Source organism: Phoxinus phoxinus (genome assembly GCF_949152265.1).
Source record: "Phoxinus phoxinus genome assembly, chromosome: 14".
In the NCBI taxonomy this organism is placed as follows: domain Eukaryota; kingdom Metazoa; phylum Chordata; class Actinopteri; order Cypriniformes; family Leuciscidae; genus Phoxinus; species Phoxinus phoxinus.
Window position 1 is genome coordinate 32,716,787 of NC_136889.1, and position 20,884 is coordinate 32,737,670.

The 20,884-nt window shown below is 39.2% G+C and overlaps 1 protein-coding gene across 1 annotated transcript in view; it reads right to left on the minus strand.

Moving 5' to 3' along the window:
- lrrc1 (leucine rich repeat containing 1) overlaps positions 1–20,884 on the minus strand; it is a 111,146-nt gene that overhangs the window by 19,712 nt on the left and 70,550 nt on the right. The window contains exons 15-18 of the mRNA XM_079634694.1: positions 8,130–8,288; positions 5,026–5,259; positions 682–771; positions 383–460 (exon numbers count right to left, since the gene is read on the minus strand). Of these exons, the coding sequence (XP_079490820.1) occupies positions 383–460; positions 682–771; positions 5,026–5,259; positions 8,130–8,288 (561 nt within the window). The remainder of the gene's footprint in view (positions 1–382; positions 461–681; positions 772–5,025; positions 5,260–8,129; positions 8,289–20,884) is intronic.

The window sequence follows — 20,884 nt, forward strand, 5'->3', positions numbered from 1 at the left end:
CCTGCACAGGTCATGATAATATGGATATATTTTAACGGTTCTATTTCACTTGTTCACTTTTGTAGGATAAACCATTTTGTACTTCGTTTGGTCACTTGTGAAACCTGGGTCCTGAAATAAAAACAGCTGACAACCACTGAACTAAATCTAACCAATACTCCAGTAATTACATGAAGTGTGCTTTTTGTTTGACATTAAAATGCTTTCTCTTGTTCTTAATATGCAGATATAAGTTTAAGTAAGCCACTGATAAAATCACACAATCAGCAGTTAATGATTGTACCTTTGAAGTATCAAGTATCCCCAGTTGTAACCATGCTCCCCAATTCATTAGATCAATGTGTCGTTAAACTGTACATACATTATGAGACACTTATTTTACCTCCAACACTCTGTCCCCAACATGAAGCCCGGCTTTCTCCGCTGGTCCGCCTTTAGACACTCTGGAGATGAAAATACCCTGATGCGAAATAAACAAATCAATCAGCGCACAGAAGGAATTAACCAGTTGTGGGGGAAGCAAGTCAGGCACAGTCATTTCATCAGTCGAATTACTGGTCAAATTACGCATTAGTAGTCCAGTCCATGTGTATATTTTATTGTAATTAGACCCAAAGGAGTTTAATAGTAATCGTGTGTAAAGAGATTCAGGCGTTGTGGCTACAGGAAGATAAGGCCTACCTCATCGTTCTCTTTGTACGGCAAGGAGCCTTTCCCTCCCGCAATACAGATTCCCATCCCTCCTCTCTGTCCGTTCACCTTAATCTGTAGCTGGAGGAACAGAAAACACCATCATGCAAATAGTCAAACTCCTAAAACTAAATTATAGAATGAATTAGAGCAGAATTGCCTACCTCATATACTAATGAGAATATAACATACAGTGGATATAAAAGGTCTACACACGCGTTAAAACATCTGGTTTATGTGATCTAAAAATGTAACAAAGTTAAATCATTTCTGAATTTTTGCACATTTAATATTATAACCTATAATATTATTATAACAATTGTAATGCCATTGAAAACCAAAGATTTTAAAAAATGGGATAAATAACTGCATAAGTGTGCATGTCAAGTTCCAGTTGCAATAAAGATGAGAACGGATCTATTCGCAGCAGTGTGTACCTTTATTTAACAAAATATAAAACACAAGATGGTATCAGTCCAAGAACTCCTGGATGTGTCTATCTAGGGACTGTTCATATATATGCAGATACAAACTGCTGCTAGATCCATATTTTAATGTCAATTCTTCTTTCACATTCTGGTTGCAATAAAAATGAAAGGATCTATTTGCAGCAGCGTGGATCTTTAATGAACAAAAATGCAAAACACTAAAAAAACACATGACGAGAACTGGCAATGAACAGACAGAAACCCAGAGCTTAAATACACAGACAAACCAAACAACAAAATGAACAGGTGCAAACGATAATTAAACAATGAGAAACTAAACGTGTGCAAAACCCACCCAAACAGACATGAGACACAAATGACATGAGACACAAATGACCCCCCCCCCCCCAATGATGAGCAAACAAGGTGGAGCCAGGGTGTTGGAGGACTGAGGCAAAAGAGGAGCGACCAGGGACCAACCGATGTGGAACTGGAGGGAAGAAGGAGCCCACCAGAGCCCAGCAGAGCCAAAGGGTTGAGGAACGAAGCGCAGCTGAAGACCCGGATGACTGTCCAAGGAGGAGCCAGAAGGACGAGGAAGCCTGGTGAGGCCGTAGGGATGACAGTTGTGGCGAGGGGGGTGATCTAGCGAAGTCTTTGACAGGAGAGAGGATCGGGAGACTGGTGCGGCGTAAGTGGGTCAAGTGTAAATGACAAACACCGGTGTCTTGTTTTAGTGATTGATGTGGAGAGACCGCATAAAAGCGACTGGGAAACTTCATTCAAGGAGAGAGACACACTGAGATCTGTGGGTGAGCGCGTTGACTAATCGAGAGGAAAGAGTTTTGGATGAATGTCGAGTGTGGAAAGCACGAGGACGTCTTGAGTGGCCGCTGAATGCATGGTCTTTAGACTTTGTTGCTGCAGCGCCGTGTGCGCAACTTTGTTTTGTTCATTTGTAAATAAATACCCACAGCCTCCGCAAGCCGACCCTTTCCTCTTCCTTCCTGAAACTTGAATTGTATTACAACAGTCCTGGGTGGAGTCGAGGGAAGGACGAGCCAAGCCAGAGAGTCTGCTCAACAGGCCGAGGTGGAATTACAGGCCTGGAAGTTCGAGGTGGAGCTCAGGACTCGACATGGCTGAGATGAACAGTCCAAGGCGGATCCACGATGTAAAGGTCAGGCTGAGTGGGAGAAGACGAAGGGCTGATGTGAGATAGTGAGGAGAGGACTGAAGGACTGGGCAGTGCAGTGCAGTAAGGGTTAACAAAATGGCATTCCTGGCCGATACCAGACAGGTAGGATCTTCTGAAACAATTCACTAGATTTACTCGGAACTGGTAAAGGAGGTGGGACTGGGAGGAATGAGAAGGTACACAAACTCTAACAATTCGGTGCACGACGAGAACTGGCAATGAACAGACAACAGGTTAAATACACAGACAACGAAATGAACAACATGTGCAAACGATAATCAAACAATGAGGGTCAGAAAAGTGAGAAGTAACAGAAACACAGGAAAAAGAGCTAAACACGTGCAAACCCACCCAAACAGCCAGGAAACTCAGATGAGCCCTCACAGAGCACTTACTGAACCATTATTTATGTCAAGCACACTGTGATTTTATTACAGCACAACTAGAGTCTCGCATAGGTTGTAATTTTTAGTTTGCAATTAAAGGCGCGAAAGCTCTGATTTAATTGAACTTTGTTTTCATTTTTACACCACAAAAAACCAGCTGTTTTAACAGGGGCGTAAGACTTAATATCCACTGTAAATCAGGCATATAAATGACAGTAATTTAGCTTAAATCACTGAGGTCAGTTTAGATGGTCATTAATTAGCAAGAGCCACTTGAAGCTGGTCTTCTTGCTCGCTTTTACAAGGGATCAGAGACGAAGGACACTAAACTGTGATAGTGCATCTTGATTAATGCACAGCCAGTCGGCACTATATTCAACAACAACAAAATAATTTATTATAATATCACTGAATACATGCCAGAGGACATTGATAAGCATTGCAGTAAAGTACTCTATGTTGAGTATGATATGTTTAAATAATTAAATATTCACTCAAAACAAATATGTTAATGTAAATGTAAGTTTGGGAGGAGCATAATACTACAGTCCTGTCAGTCGTCATCACGAGTGTATATAAGCAGCAGACATTGAGCCGGCATCACTCCACCTTGATTCTATTCTTTCTCATTCTATTCAATACCATATTATCTCTGAATTTTATTCAGAGCTCGAAGCTCGAGACCAAATCTTGGGGATCAAGCCCCCAGCTATTTCATTAGAATAAAATAAAAATAATGTGAATTTAAAGGGAATATAAAGTTAAAAAGAAAAAAGATTTTAGAATTCCTGCAAATGCAGTGATGAAGTTCATGTTCTCATGATTTATTTTTATGAATAACAATGTTTCAAAACACACCCCCCCCCCCCTCCCCCATACCACAGTAACGTTAATACACTGTAACGTTAATACACTTTTATCTCATCCATGAACACGATTCCCGTCGGATTGCTTTCCATCGGCTGTGGAGGTGAAGACGACAACTCCCATGATTCCAAGTTCATTCTTGCCATCATAAAGCTAAACCTTTGTTGTTGTTTTGAATAAGCGACCTCTAGCAGTGAAACTTACATACTGTGCCTTTAAGACCGGATGGGAAGTGAGCTTGTGCTAAATGAGTGTCTCCTACTTTTGTCCTAGTCATCAGCCTCTTTCAATCCTTCAATAGCCTAGTCTGACATGGCATTGACATTAAATGTTTAATAGATGTCTTTAATTTTGTACAGAACTATGAATGTGTTTCTATATGGATGTACACCCCATAATTGACTGATTCATGAGTTCACCTCCACCTAAAAAGAGCTAAAGAGCATGACTGGTGTTGCATAATGCAGAACCGATGGAACTAGTCGGAAAGTCAAATTAGATCATTCTTTTAAATAAATTTGACAGCATACATATTAAATCTATCTAAAGTTAATAGAAACTTATTGCCCCAATACACACCACAAGGTTTTGAGATTGACAGGTGCATGCAAACGTGGGAATGATTTCTATGTGTGCTGAACCGTTTGGTTTGAATCTGTTCTGCATGATTTATAAAGCTGGGATGAAGATTTTTGAGCCAAATGGAATTTGAATGCAACTTCAAGACAAACAAAAAATGCTAATTGAGTTTCATGATTATTGTAGGTGCAAAATGAACAGTGCTTCCTTTTGGTGAAATCTGCTGTATTGAGGCAAAAACGTAATTTAGCCTACGCCATTCGTGCAAAACAAAGAAGGCTTTGCATGCGATGCCTGGGGGAATCCGTCCAAAATTTTAGAAAATATTAATTTATTAACACAACACAACTGAACAGTTTTAGCATTTAATGAGTTACGCATTATATGTCCATTTAAATGTAAGCTTTTTGTGAAAATGATGTGCACTTGGAAATTGTGTCGCAGATGTGGCGCGTTGATGTGCAGTTTAGCCTTGCGGTGTCCAATGATGATGCTTTACATGAACTTGTTTCTATAAGCAACGGAATACATGGAAGACTGAAATGATGCAGGATTTATAATATTCTTCCTATATTATTAGTTATATTCCAATAATATATAAAATCCTGTAATAGTGGCAGTATAGGCGTTAATAATGTATGTTCTTGCTTCGGTTCATAATTCAAAGGCATTGTATAAATTATTAAAATAAAGTTTTATTATAAGTAATAGTTATTCCAATTTGGGGTTGGGTTTTTCCAATTGTTAACAAAAGTTAACAATAAAACGCCATTTTCCATAGACCACTGGCAATTGCAAATGTGATAGACATATCAACAGTGTAATGTAATTGTTATCGCAGATTGTTCTGCTGCTGATTCACTGTCTGTCTTCTTACTCTTAATGGCACTTGTGAAACGTGTGATTGGTGGAGGCAGGGCCGATTGGCAAGATGGCCGAACTTCTCTGAGTCAGTGTGGCATTCTGGGTCATGGGCCGTGTCCCGGTGGAGATGGGTCACCAGGCGTTGAGTTTTGCATCTCTGCAGCTTCCGGTCGTGGCCGTTCTCTCCCCACTGAGGCTTTGGTCTGCGTCCCGCTCCCTCCAGCTCTGAGAAACGACCCAAACTGTACTGATGGAGAAGATTGTTTGATTGGAGTGTTTTCAAGTGTAAATACCATAGTAAGTGAATATGGTATTCATAATATATATTATGACTGAAATTCTATATCTACTCTGACTATACCGGTCCACCAGCATTATACCAGCCTCACTTTCTATTGTACCCATGAATTTGTAGAAAGAAAAAAATGTCAAGGAACAGATGTGCCACAGAAAAAATTACAGCATAATAGTGTTTTTTATTTGCTTTGGTACTATTTTCAAAAGGTGTACATTTTCCAAATTCTTAAGACAAAAATCCACTAGTCATTCTTTCAAACCTGATCTCCTGTTATAGATGTTTTCTTTTCACATCATAATTGTTCAAAACAATCCGGACAAACTGAGTAAAAACTAGGGCTGTAACGATTAATCGCGATTAATCAAAATTCAAAATAAAAGTTTGTGTTTACATAATAAATGTGTGTGTATTGTGTATAATTATTTTGTATATATAAATACACACACATGCATGTATATATTTAATAAAAATGTGTTATTTATATATAAAATAGTTCTATTTATATATAATATAAATCATATAAAAATATATATGCAGTATATAAATGCAAATATTTCTCAAATATATACATGCATGTGTATGTATTTATATATACAAAATAATTATACACAATACACACACATATATTATGTAAACACAAACTTTTATTTTGAATTTTGATTAATCGCGATTAATCGTTACAGCCCTAGTAAAAACGTATCACTAGGGGCTTTCGCACCGCAGGAACCTTTTCATAGTTCCTAGAACTATTGGTGGAAGTTCCCGGATTTTGGTGTGTTCGCACCCCAGGATCTAGGAACGATTTTAGTTCTAGGAACTCCTTTTGGAGGAACTAATTTACTCCTACATCAGAGTCGGTCTAAACCAGCGCTATAGGAACTATCCGTGACGTTAGTGTTCGCTGATTGGCCGAATGCTCGCGAAACACCAGCACCCGCCATTTTTACAAAGGCTGTGTAAACACACAGATGATAGCCTAAATATTTACTCCACAAACTAACTTTACGAACATGTAAAACAGAGATAGATGGATATGATAAAATCAATGCCCTCGTTACTCTCTTTACAGTGTGAACAATTGCTTAGCCTTAGGAAGCCTCCGGAGCTGAAATGGACGTTTCGTTTCCGACATGCGCTGTACGCGGTAGACCAATCACAACAGACTGGGTCATCTGACCAATCTGACCAATCAAAGTAGACCAATCACAACAGACTGGGTCATTTGACCAATCAGAGCAGAGTAGACCAATCACAATAGACTGGGCCATCTGACCAATCAGAGCAGAGTAGACCAATCAGAGCAGAGTAGACCAATCACAACAGACAGGGTCATCTGACCAATCAGAGTAGACCAATCACTACAGACAGGGTCATCTGACCAATCAGAGTAGACCAATCACGACAGACAGGGTCATCTGACCATTTAGAGTAGACCAATCACAACAGACAGGGTCATCTGACCAATCAGAGCAGAGTAGACCAATCACAACAGACAGGGTCATCTGACCAATCAGAGTAGACCATCTGGCCAATTAGAGCAGAGTAGACTTGCGGAAAGGAGGGATTTAGAGAGACTGAATCTTTGGACGAGTTGTTTTTGAGAAAATTAGGTGATGTGCAATGTATATTATGAGAAAATTAAAGTGTTTTTTATCTTTGATGCATGTAAACCTGTTGTAGGAGACTCCAAAACAAAATTAGGAACCTTTAAAATACCATAATAGGGGCACAAAAAGTTAATTCAGAAGCAAATAATGAAAGAAAGACATTATAAAACATGCTTGTTGCTGGAATAAAATGTTACAGTAATACAAGCTACAGTTGTTGCATTAAAAACACACATTACCTAACTTCCATAATAATGACTTATAGTAAAATGTGTGAGGATATAACATAGTTTTCTGCTAGAACAGAGTTTCACGTGTTCTGCACTGTATTATATGAATCTATATTGTATTCAGATGAAGGGTGTTGCAGTAATTGTTGATGACCTGTTGTGAGCCTACTAAGAGTTTTGAAAATGAACCAATTCGCCTTTGACTAAGCCACACCCTAGAATGTAGATTGACCAATCGATACAACGAGCTCCACAGCGGTCCGACACTTTTTCACAGCGCTCCATTGACTTTAACACAGGCGTCTCATATTTTTGGTCTCGGCAGGCTATTACCGTCGTAGTTTTATAAAAAATATAGTTAAACGTTGTGCCTGGGGAATTTGTAACACAGAGTTTCCCAGAGAGGTTGGAGGGGGTGTCCGTTTTTTTCCCTTCCAAAAACCGAAGTCAAATCCTGACAAGTGTCGTCTTTGGATTAAACTGTGTGGACGTCCTCAGTCAGCGAAACCCCTCAAGATCAACAACACACTTTTGCTCTAAGATACATTTAGCTTTTAACCTTACTGTGAAGTAACACTAGTTACAGTTTTAGGTCATGATTTCGGTTCTCTACCCTAATTGTTGATACGCTAGCACACGCTGCTAATAAACACAACTTTATACTTGCGTAGTCCGTCTGCTTTGTAAATAATGATTATAGAAGTGAATAGAGACCCAGCTCTGCATGAACAGTGTTGCTCCTGATCTTGTGAGTCCCAGCCTCCGTCTCGATTAGGATATTAGGATAAGCATAAGCCATGTTGATACCAAACCAGAGCCCAGATGAAGTTGACGGACGTAGTAACAGTAACTAAGGGGGGCGGGGCTTAGCCAAAGGTGAATTGCTTGTGAAAATTGCACCAAAGCAATTAAGAGAAACTGTAATAACTGAATCTTAATTTACTCAAGTCAAAGATGACAGACATAAACACATTGGTCTTACATCATCAGATGACTCTTCCATCTCTTCTGCATCTTTCTCCGGGCTGGAGCTGCGGCTGGTGGAGACAGGGAACAGACGCTCCTTCCCCGTGACCCAGCGCAGGCCGGGAATCGTCCAGCCGTAGCTGCTGTTCAAAGCGGGTTTAGCAGCTCTGCACCCCTGTAGATGAGACACAGAAGTGACTAAACACCCTCGGCTGCTTGCTTTTCAAAAACCTCACCTTTATAAAAAGGATTTAGCACACTGCTAGCATGTTTCAACCATTAATTAGCACATTGCTAGCATGTTTTACCATGTTGCTAGTATGATTTAGCATGAAAACATGTTGACTTAACACTTTGCTATCATTTTCCCACAGGACAAGGTTGTGTTTTACAAACTGAGTTTGCATTTAGAAAATACCACCAGCAGGATAATAAAAGACACCAATATTCAACTAGATGGGAAAATGTTGGTGTTACAAAAATGTATACAGCAACACATTACATCACACAATGTTGCGTCACGTGACGTTGTGTTGCATGATGCACACGGCATCTCATTTTGAGCTTCGGATGAGCTGTTGATGTGGAAGGCTCGGCTGTGCTCCTACCCTCGGGTACGGTGGCTCAGTCTGAGTGTGATGGCGAGTTAGCAGCCAAGCGCTCCTGATTGGATGATTGGTTTCTGGGATCTCCGGTGCCTTTCTTCCCGGAAGTGCATGAGGAGCTCACATGGTTGTGGAAGGCACTTTTTACTGCCCGGTCATGCTTCACGAGCTCCTCCACCCTCACTACCCTCGACGGTGGAGCGTCCATGGGGTACACGGAGATTTCCCAGGTGGAGCATGTGGTTGCGGTGCACATGTGCCCTTTAAATGCCTGTGCCTTTTGTATGTCCCTTTAAATGCAAATGAGAGCTGCTACTCCCAGCACAGGGGGCGGAGCTTCAAGAACTTGTGTCCTTTTACCTCACACACACACACATGCACATGAACTGAACATTTCAAAAACTTTTAGCCTTTTATGTTTAAACCAGAGTCAGACAACTTCTGGAGAGACTCAAGAAGAAGTGACAACATGTAGAAGAACAGGACATTTCTGAATGGTTAGTTGATGAATTTATGTAGTTATCTTCATTCATATCATTGATTAGCATATTCTGTCTTGATAATCTATAAATCGTGTTCCGGGGGCGGGGTTTATGTAAATTCTAGGGTTGGTGATGTCACTAACCCGCAAGGAATGTTGTGTAGTTCCTATAAGCCGTTTGTTGTAGTCAAGGAATTTCTTTAAAAGCAAATATCTCCCTTTGCTTTGAACTTTGAGCGTTGTAACTTTGAAGATGTTGTTTATGATCAAACAGCAACATTACAGTTAGAAAAGTCAAATCATAATCAACCACCCCTTTAAAGGAACACACCGACTTTATGGGACTTTAGCTTATTCACCGTATCCCTCAGAGTTAGATAAGTCCATACATACACTTTTCATCTCCGTGCGTGCCGTAACTCTGTCTGACGCACCCACCGCTAGCCTAGCTTAGCACAAAGACTGGAGGTAAACGGCTCCAGCTAGCATTCTGCTCCCAATAAGTAAAAAAGTAACGCCAACTCTTTTGGCGTTAACGCCAGTCTTTGTGCTAAGCTAGGCTAGCGGTGGGTGCGAAAACTGTTTTTGAAGTTAACAGCTAAATACCGTTTTGTCAGCTACAGTATAAAACTGTAATTTAACAGCATATAGCTGTAGCTGACATAACGGTATTTAGCTGTTAATTTCAAAAACAGCAACACACCGTATTTTTACGGTATGATGGCAACCACAGCTGCCAGTAGTTTATCGTTATTTTACAGGATTATTTTTTACAGTGAATATATATATATATGGTTTTATTGTTTTTTATAAAATGAAGTACCTGAAGATATAGCACTATGGTAGCTGCGCGGTAACTTGATGAACCGGTCGCTCTCTACCCATCACCACCCCCCACCCCTCGAATTGAGTTGTCCTGAATCTAATGGTTACATGATTTCTTTCTATACTTTTTTTGTATTTACTGCAAAACCTACTTCAAACTGGCCCTAGACTATTCAACTGTTTTGCATGAGATTTGGAGTGTAGACTTACTGCACCCACACACCGGACGCGAATAGCGCGTCAGGCGCGAGTGATTTCAATGTTAAGTCAATGCAAAGACGCGTTACACGCGTTTTACGCGCGTAACGCGTCTTTGCATTGACTTAACATTGAAATGACTCGCGCCTGACGCGCTATTCGCGTCCGGTGTGAACGCACCATTAGAGACCCTTCAAGAAATATTTCCAATTATTATCATTCATTAACAAACACCCATTAGCACTGATAAAATCACCATTATGTTCAGCCTTGAGGAGCCTTTTGGTTTATTTGATTTTCTTTCTAAGAAACATCCCTTGTTTTTGTCTACAGATTGTTACCATAGGAACCAGAAAACCCTCAATCTCCATCATTACTCGCTCATTAAACTCTATTGAGACTGTGGCTGCATGACTAATTAAGTGTATGAAGAAATATCACAAGCACAATTGTCTGAACACTTGAGCAGGCTTGCTTTGGGCTTTCGTGAAATTTCTAATTGAGTGCATTTAGCTAGGATACTCATTTCACTGCATGGTACAGTTTGAATCAAACTCCCACCATTTAGCATTTTCATGCATTTATGAATGGTCTTATGAACAAAATGCTGATTTTCTTAAAATGTAATATATCATGCATCCAATTGCAATAGTAACTCAATTAAAAAGTTAGTCAAGTCAAGTCACCTTAATTTATATATGCAACGTGTCTTTTGAAAACCAAATTTTAAATGTTACAAGAACAGCCTTTTTCCACCTTAGGAACATTGCTAAGCTACATAACATGCTCTCTGTTTCTGATGCAGAAAAGTTAGTTCATGCATTCATGACCTCGAGACTAGATTACTGTAATGCTTTATTAGCTGGTTGTCCTGCATCCTCAGTAAACAAGCTACAGTTAGTCCAAAATGCAGCCGCTAGAGTTCTTACTAGGTCAAGAAAATATGATCATATAACCCCAATTTTAACATCTCTACACTGGTTACCTATTAAGTTCCGTATCAATTACAAAGTATTGCTACTGACCTATAAAGCCCTAAATGGTTTAGCTCCTGTGTATTTAAGGGATCTTCTATCGCCCTTCTATCGCTGCTTTAACACTCGGTGCTCTTCGCGTGTCGCTCAAATATGACAGAATTTTTTCTTTTTTTTGTCAATGAAATTAATGCTATATTTTAGTTTGATAATGTTTTGTTATTTTCCTGTACTGGCGCATGCCTGTGACGTAAACGCGTACGCGACGCCTTCACTGTCTAGCAGACTTTTGCGTTTTTAACGTTTTTACCCTTTAGACGGGAACGCGATGGTGGAGCGTTTTTAAGATTTCCACGAAAGGCACATCCGCTAAAATATTTTTACGTTTTCACCCGTGAGCGTTCTAAACAGGGCCTAAGTCCACTAAAGTAGGGAGGGCGTTTTCACATCTAGCTCCTAAACTCTGGAATAGCCTTCCTGATATTGTCCGAGGCTCAGACTCGCTCTCCCAGTTTAAAACTAGATCAAAGACGCATCTCTTTAGCCAAGCATTCACATAATGCATCTCATACCTTTTATACTACAGTTAAATCAGATCAAATGCATTCATATTATGAACAGCAGCTACGCTAATTATTTCCCATCTGCTTTTTTGCTGTTATCTAAAAAATAGAGATAAATAGTGTTCGCCAGCTCCCGTAATGTATCCAGCCTCTCATGGAGACTTCAGATGCCCCAACGCCCGTGAAGAGACGACTCGACGCCTGTGAAGAGACGACTCGACGCCTGTGAAGAGACGACTCGACGCCCGTGAAGAGACGACTCGACGCCCGTGAAGAGACGACTCGACGCCCGTGAAGAGACGACTCGACGCCCGTGAAGAGACGACTCGACGCCCGTGAAGAGACGACTCGACGCCCGTGAAGAGACGACTCGACGCCCGTGAAGAGACGACTCGACGCCCGTGAAGAGACGACTCGACGCCGGTGAAGAGACGACTCGACGCCCGTGAAGAGACGACTCGACGCCTGTGAAGAGACGACTCGACGCCTGTGAAGAGACGACTCGACGCCCGTGAAGAGACGACTCGACGCCTGTGAAGAGACGACTCGACGCCTGTGAAGAGACGACTCGACGCCTGTGAAGAGACGACTCGACGCCTGTGAAGAGACGACCCGACGCCTGTGAAGAGACGACTCGACGCCTGTGAAGAGACGACTCGACGCCCGTGAAGAGACGACTCGACGCCCGTGAAGAGACGACTCGACGCCTGTGAAGAGACGACTCGACGCTCGTGAAGAGACGACTCGACGCCTGTGAAGAGACGACTCGACGCCCGTGAAGAGACGACTCAACGCTCAACGACTCAACTAAATTAATACATGATTAACTAACTATATATTTTTTTTCTATGTACATTTCTGAAATGCATTTTCTGTAAAGCTGCTTTGAAACAATATGTATTGTGAAGCGCAAAGCGCTATACAAATAAATTTGAATTGAATTGAATTGAATATAGCGCTTTTAACAATATAGATTGTATCAAAGCAGCTTTACAGTGATAATGGAAAATTAAAGTAACAACGATTCATTTGGCTTTACAGCAGCTCTAGATTAAAGTTATTGTCCAGCTAAAGTTAGATTTGATTGATTCACTTCCATCGCAACAATCATTAGTTATTAATCTAACATGACACCATTCTAACAAAAAACCCTTCATGTGATGCACTCATGCACTCAAAACCCCTTATTTGCACAGAAACGTGCCTGGTGTCTCGAGAACGCAAACCATGAAATAAGTTCCAAGGTATGAGCCTTGATAAATGTATAATACTGAATTTGTTATCGCTTCCGCATAGCCACGTGAACTGGAATTATCCCGACAACGTTTTATCTGTACAGAGGTAAAGGGAAGGAGGCCCACAGGGGAGAGACTAGTGGACACTTCAGGACTGCATTGTCGTCGTGTCCAGACGAAGGTCCTTCATCAGATCTGGATCCGGCGGACTGTGGTTAACCTCGGGATAAACAGAGAGACTAATATTAGCGTAGACGCCATCCTTCTTATGATGTACCAAGTACATCAGGATTCATGGGAAGTGTTCCCGGTTCTGGCTGACCTAATCTATGCAGCCTAACATTGAGTTTAGAAGTCTATAATGTGTTATGTGTATGCTAGGCCGAAGAGATGTGTTTTTAGTCTAGATTTGAACTGACAGAGTGTGTCTGCTTCCCGGACAATGTTAGGAAGATTGTTCCAAAGTTTTGGTGCTAAATAGGAAAAGGTCTACCGCCAGCAGTCGATTTTGATATTCACGGTATTATCAACTGGCCGGATTTTTGAGATCGCAAAAGACGTGAAGGACTATAATGCGTTAAGAGCTCGCTCAAGTACTGCGGAGCTAAACCATTTAGTGCTTTGTAAGTAATCAGCAATATTTAAACATTTATACGATATTTAATAAGGAGTCAATGCAGTGTTGACAGAACGGGGCTAATATGGTCATACTTCATGGTTCTAGTAAGAACTCGAGCTGCTGCGTTTTGAACTAGCTGTAGTTTGTTTATTAAGCGTGCAGGGCAACCACCCAGTAGAGCATTACAATAATCTAGCCTTGAGGTCATGAACGCATAAACTAATTGTTCTGCATTATTCATTGAGAGCATATGGCGTAATTTAGATATATTTTTAAAATGAAAAAATGAGGTTTTACAGATAGACACGTGACTTTCAAAAGAAAGATTGGTATCAAAGAGCACACCCAGGTTCCTAACCGACGACGAGGACTTAGCAGAGCAGCCATCAAGTGTTAGACAGTACTCTAGGTTATTACGTGATAAAGTTTTTTGTCCAATAATTAGAATCTCTGGGGTATTTTTCAGAATTAAGTAGTAGAAAATTGCTAGTCATACAGTTTTTTATATCAGCTATGCATTCTGTTAATTTTGTGAATTGGTAAGTTTCGTCAGGGCATGAAGAACTATAGAGCTGACACAGTCTCTATATGATGATATCTAGGTGAAAGAGTCTCTATGTGATGGATGGGGTTTATCTGACCTGGGTGACATTAGCCAGCTAGCAGACGGTCGGTTGAGCCAGTCTGTCTGCTTCCTGACTGAGCTCCAATTCATGTTTGAGCTCTAAGACTATGAGCCAAATAACTAGAGAGAAGAGCAGCACCATCCCAGGAGGGATGAATACCATCTCTTTTCAACAGGTCAGGTCTGCCCCAAAAACTTTTCCAAGTGTCTATGAATTCTATATTATTTTGCAGACATAAAATCAAACCAAATAAAATAAAATAACAACTGTCCAAATACCATAGAAAAGGAATAAACGCCAAACCATATTGTTAATTAAAAGCTTGTCCAAAAAGATGTCTTCAGGTGTGTGTTTTTTTAAGGATTCCACGGAAACCATAGTTCTCAATGCTAAAGCCTTAGAGCAACAACACAGAAAGCACGGCCACCTCTTGTCTTAAGACATGTTCTGGGAATAGTTCAAAGGTATTGGCCTGAAGACCTCAGAGACCAGCCAGGGGTGTGTGCATGTTGTAGATGCTGGATGTTAGACGGTGCTTGACCATGCAAGGCTCTGTAAGTAATGACTAACATTTTATAATGCACTCTAAAACCAATAGGAAGCCAATGAAGGGGCTTAAGCACAAGAGTAATGTGCGACCTCCTGATGGTCCTAGTCATTCTGTACAACTTGCAGTCGATCCATAGTAGATTTGTTCAAACAAGTGTAGAACATTGCAATAATCCAACCGTGAATAAATAAAAGCATTAAGAAGCATCTCCATCTCTTTTCTGAAACCGTAGATCTAATCTTAGCAATGTTCCTGAGAAGGAAAAAAACGGAACAAACCACCGACTTTACATGACTGTTAAAACACAGATCTGTCAAAAATGACACAGATTTCTTATGTCACCTCAATCAGAGGATGATAAACCTCCAATGGCCTGCCTAATCTTAATGTTGTCTGGGGCAATAATCATCACCTCAGTTTTATCTGTATAAAGTTGCAGAAAGTTGTCTGCCATCCATTTGTTAATGAAGACTAAACATTTCTGCAGAAGGGAGAGTTTGTCAAGTCTATCAGGACTGAAAGATATATATAATTGGATGTCATCAACATAACAATGATAAGATATTATTTTGAAAATACTAATAATCTTGCCAAGAGGAAGCATATACATACTGAACAACAGAGGGCCGAGTACAGAGCCTTGTGGCACACCACAGGACAAAGGGACAGTGTCTGACATGTAAGATCCTATGGACAAAGAAAAACTAATCCAGAAATGCCCACTAAAGAGTTCAGTCTACCAATCCGAGTGCAGTGATTAACAGTATCGAACGCTGCACTGAGATCTAGCGAGACCAGCACAGGACATTCACCGGCATCAGCAGCCAACAAAATATCCTTCGAGACCCTAAAGAGGGCGGTTTCAGGTGAATGATTTTTAATAAAACCAGACTGAAATTTATCACAGATATTATGAGCCTCCAAAACAATATTTAACTGCATTGCCACTATCTTTTCTAAGATTTTAGAGATTAAAGGTAGTTTAGAAATACAGATGAAACTCGAAACAAAAATCATTTATTTCAGTAATTCAACTTAAAAGGTGAAACTAATATATTATATAGACTCATTACATGCAAAATGAGATATTTCAAGACTTTATTTGTTATAATTTAGATGATTATGCCTTAAAGCTATGAAAACCTTCTAATAATATTCTAATTTTGAATTTAGGGTTCTCATAAACTGTAATCATAAAATTTTTAACAAATAAAGGCTTGAAATATCTCACTTTGCATGTAATGAGTCTATATAATATATATTAGTTTCACCTTTTAAGTTAAATTACTTAAATAAATGAACTTTTCGAGTTACACCTGTAGGCCTAGTTGTTAAATGCTGCATCAAGATTACTCTTTTTCAAGAGAGACTGCACAATAGCTTAAGTCTATAGTCTTTTAGTTTAAAACACCTAGGGACCTGTCCCAGCCTATATATTGTAGGTTTATAATTGAAACCAAACATGGGCCAATAGATTTCAGAATGGATTTCATAACCAGAGATGTAGGCATATCCACAGGGCTTCGGGAAGACTTCATCGAACACACTAACTTAATAATGTCATTCAGCGAAATGGGGCAAAAGGAGTCCAGTCTTGGAAGTCTTTGTTGGGTATACTGTAAAAAATAATTTTCATGATTTGTTATTACAACTTTTTTTATTTTTTTCAAATCAACTTAGATAATTAATGTGGTTCAGATAACATAATATTTCGATTTTCTGTTGATTAAACCAATCTCCTTCATTGTATAACTCAAATCTTTAATTTCAATGAACTCCAAATGTTAAGACAACCAGGTAACTTGCTATTTTAAGTTAAACCAACAATATTGTTTACAGTGCAACTATAAAGGGGTTTTCTGATGGTGCAATGCCTGCCTTGACAGCCATAACCTTGTCCACAAAATGGTTGCAGTCATCATTAGAAAGCACAGGGACAAGAGATGTTACAAGAGAAACAACGATGTTAATAGTCTCAAACAGAGTTTTAGGATTCCTTTTGTTGGCAGATATCAGTTTCGGATAAAATAAGAGGCTCTAGCATCCTTGATCATGTAAGATCTGTCAAGAGCTCTTTAAGATGCAGGCGGTGTACTTGAATCTGAGTCGCTTTCCATAAACGCTCATCCTTCCGACAGACACGCCTAAAGCTGCCGATGGGGATGTATTAACAGCGGGACTTTGTTGAGTCTTAAAAGGAGCGACTCTATCCAGCAGCAGGGTGCCATGTTCATTAAAGGACTGTACAAAAGAGTCAATGTCATTTGAAATATAAGAATAAGAGTCAAAAGCGTCTGAGAAGTTCTCAACAGCAAGCTGACTATTCGCTTAACAGGCAGAGGATCATTACAAGCAAGATCATCAAAACGATCACTAACAAATACATCTTCAATGCAAATATTGCTGGTGTTTAGACCGTGAGAGAACTATAGGTCGAGTGTATGCCCCTTACAGAGGACCAGGGACATGTCGAGGGATGAGGTTGAGGCATCAATAATCACACTATTAATATTCAGCTTAAACTAATAATGGATGATAAGATGTCAGTAATATCACTCAGAAAAGAGGCCGCTGCCCAGCCGGTAAACTAAAACACAATAAAATGAATTTGAACACCCAAATTTAGTCATCTGTAGTTCAAATGAAGAGTATATTCCAGCGCTCATCGACTGGCAAATAAAATGCTTTGATAAAACCACAGCAAGTCCTCCACCGCGGGTCACAAGTCCACAATCCACAGAGCTCAAGATGACGGTGAAAACACTTGTGAAAACTAAAAAAAAAAACTTTTTTTTTTCAAGCCAACATAATAATTAATGTCAATGAACACCCATAGTCAATTTAACACTTTTTGTACTTTTAAGGGTCTTCTCTCACTTTTCTTCAAGATGGTCTGTTAAATATTACTATATTAATTCAGTTTCATTCATGGTGAAACAAACACCATGATTTCCATAAATACCAAAAAGCTGAGGAATATAGTTAAAAATACATTTTCACCACGGATTCTTCAACTCTGCCGTTAGAAGTCCAGGTAATGATGTTTTCCCCTTAACATAGTGATAAACTCTTTAATAGATTAACTCTATATCACATAGTGCTATAACTCCCTTTGTTTGAGGGTGAGCCATTATTTCTCAATTACTGTTTAAAAAAAAAACAATTACTGTTTTAAATATGTAATGGCTGTGGGTGCAAATATAAGGGGTTAAGACCGAGAGTTAAAACGCGTGGGCATTGTGCAAATGTGTAATATGTTGACGGAGCTGTTAAGGCAATAATGGCAGGACTGCAAAACACAAAGGGGTTTCAGTGCGGAGTGATTGTGTGCTTTCAAATGCACTCTTTGTGTTTTGCTGTTGTGTTGGTCGTCCTGGACTTTGTGTGACTCGTTTATCTCATTTACAGGAGGCTGAAGTGGAAGTTCAGCTGGTCACGCAATCAACATATCTGGAGTACGAGAAGACAAACTGCTTCCTGCTAAATAAAAAAGCTTTTATACTGATATGGAAGCTTGTTTCTGCCACAGAATAAAACATTTGAAAAGATAATTGCGACTTTTTATCCCACAAGTTTACATCTCCCAATTGCGTGTTATGAAGTCAGAATTGCACATTTATTTCTCGCAATTGCGACTATATCATGGAATTTTGAGATAAAAAGTCAGATATGCAAGATGTAAACTCACAATTGTGAGATAAACAGTTTATGGCTGAAACAAGCTTCCATGGATATGACTGCAGTCTTCATGATTTTAAACATTGATTTAAAAAAAAAAATCCCCCTAATTTAATTTCCCTCTTTACCATATTTGTCACAAAATCTCATCTCAACCATACTTATCATTACTTAAACCTTAATCTCTAAACCTTTGATTTGTGAAATGTAATCTAAACCATTTAATTATTATTTTTATTTAAGGTTGTTTAATAATGTCTACATCTTCATCATAACTTATAGTTCAATTGAAACCATTCAGTCTTAACTCATAATATCTTCCTATTATGAAATCACTTCAATTCATAAAGAATGTAATTGATTTGTTGAACTCTATATAGTGTAATTCATTTGATTTATCCAGAATTATTAAATTGTTAACTAAATAGCTCAAATGCATTGATTTAGCATTTTGACACTTAATTCCCCTTACTAATATATGCATCATTATTCGGTACAAGCAAATTGGTTTTCTCTAGAAGCTCATCAGTCAGTTGTTCTTTCTTCTGAGAGAATGAACTACAGTCGTCTTGAAAAGAAAGCGAATCTAAGCAGGACCGAGCGAGAAGAGAAGAGAAGAGAAGAGAAGAGAAGAGAAGAGAAGAGAAGAGAAGAGAAGAGAAGAGAAGAGAAGAGAAGAGAAGAGAAGAGAAGAGAAGAGAAGAGAAGAGAAGAGAAGAGAAGAGAAGAGAAGAGAAGAGAAGAGAAGAGAAGAGAAGAGAGAAGAGAAGAGAAGAGAAGAGAGGAGAGAAGAGGAGAGAGAAGAGAAGAGAAGAGAAGAGAAGAGAAGAGAAGAGAAGAGAAGAGAAAAGAGAAGAGAGGAGAGGAGAGGAGAGAAGAGAGAGAAGAGGAGAGAGAAGAGAAGAGAAGAGAAGAGAAGAGAAGAGAGAAGAGAAGAGAAGAGAAGAGAAGAGAGGAGAGAAGAGAGGAGAGAAGAGGAGAGAAGAGAAGAGAAGAGAAGAGAAGAGAAGAGAAGTGAAGTGAAGTCCGCTGGAAGGAGCAACAGAAAGCGTGTTATGAATATGATTTTAAAAAAAGAGGATTTTTGAAGAATACAGCATGTATGTTGAAACAAAGTCATTTGTAACATTATCAAATGTCTTTACTGTAAATGTAACGCAACCTTGGTGAACAGAAAACATAAAAACATTTGAATGTTGGTGTGTGATGCAAAAGTGCATTTATTTCAGTAATTCAACTTAAAAGGTGAAACTAATATATTATATAGACTCATTACATGCAAAGTGAGATATTTCAAGCCTTTATTTGTTATAATTTTGATGATTATTATGAAAACCTTTTCACAACATTCAAATTTTGAATTTGTGGTTTTCATAACTATAAGCCATAATCATCAAAATTATAACAAATAAAGGCTTGAAATATCTCACTTTGCATGTAATGAGTCTATATAATATATTAGTTTCACCTTTTAAGTTGAATTACTGAAATAAATGCACTTTTGCACCATATTCTAATTTCTCGACTTTCACCTGTACCGTAATTGGAATATGTCATCAGCAAATTGATTGATTTTCAGTGTGTAAAACTACAGATCAACTTCCACATCTCGTCTCATATGCAGTGTGTGTATCTGCAGTTTCTGCTCGTCTCATATGCAGTGTGTGTATCTGCAGTTTCTGCTCGTCTCATATGCAGTGTGTGTATCTGCAGTTTCTGCTCGTCTCATATGCAGTGTGTGTATCTGCAGTTTCTGCTCGTCTCATATGCAGTGTGTGTATCTGCAGTTTCTGCTCGTCTCATATGCAGTGTGTGTATCTGCAGTTTCTGCTCGTCTCATATGCAGTGTGTGTATCTGCAGTCTCAGCAACAGAAGCAACGCTTGTCTGAAGATTATAGAATCATTCTGGAAGAGAAATGTATACATTGACAACACAAATAATGAAATAACGCAGAGAAGCGGCACATGAGCAGAGGAAGAAGCGCAGGTGGACAGAGACGAGAGAATGAATCACTGATGGGAAAAGACGAGGAAAAGCTAAACACAGGAATGACAGGATTTCTTTCACAATAATAAGGCCAGAAGTGGCGAGATATCTGCAGGGTTTCCGATTAATGTCAAATCTACGCATGAATAATGAATCATACCCGTGGCTTTCATAAAGTCATTTTATTATTTCAGTGGTTAAAATCATAAACGTACTGGCCCAGAAACAGCGCCTGCGTAAGATTGTGTTCTGTGCAGCTTCATCATTTACAAGAAATTATTCAAGGATAAAAAAAAAAAAAAATCAACATTAAAAACCAAATCTGTTTTTCTTGGAATATAAATGAAAACATACAAATGTAAAATGAAGTCCGTAGTGTACCATACACTTATTTTTCTTCTTTAAAAAAACCCCAAAATGATAGTGTTG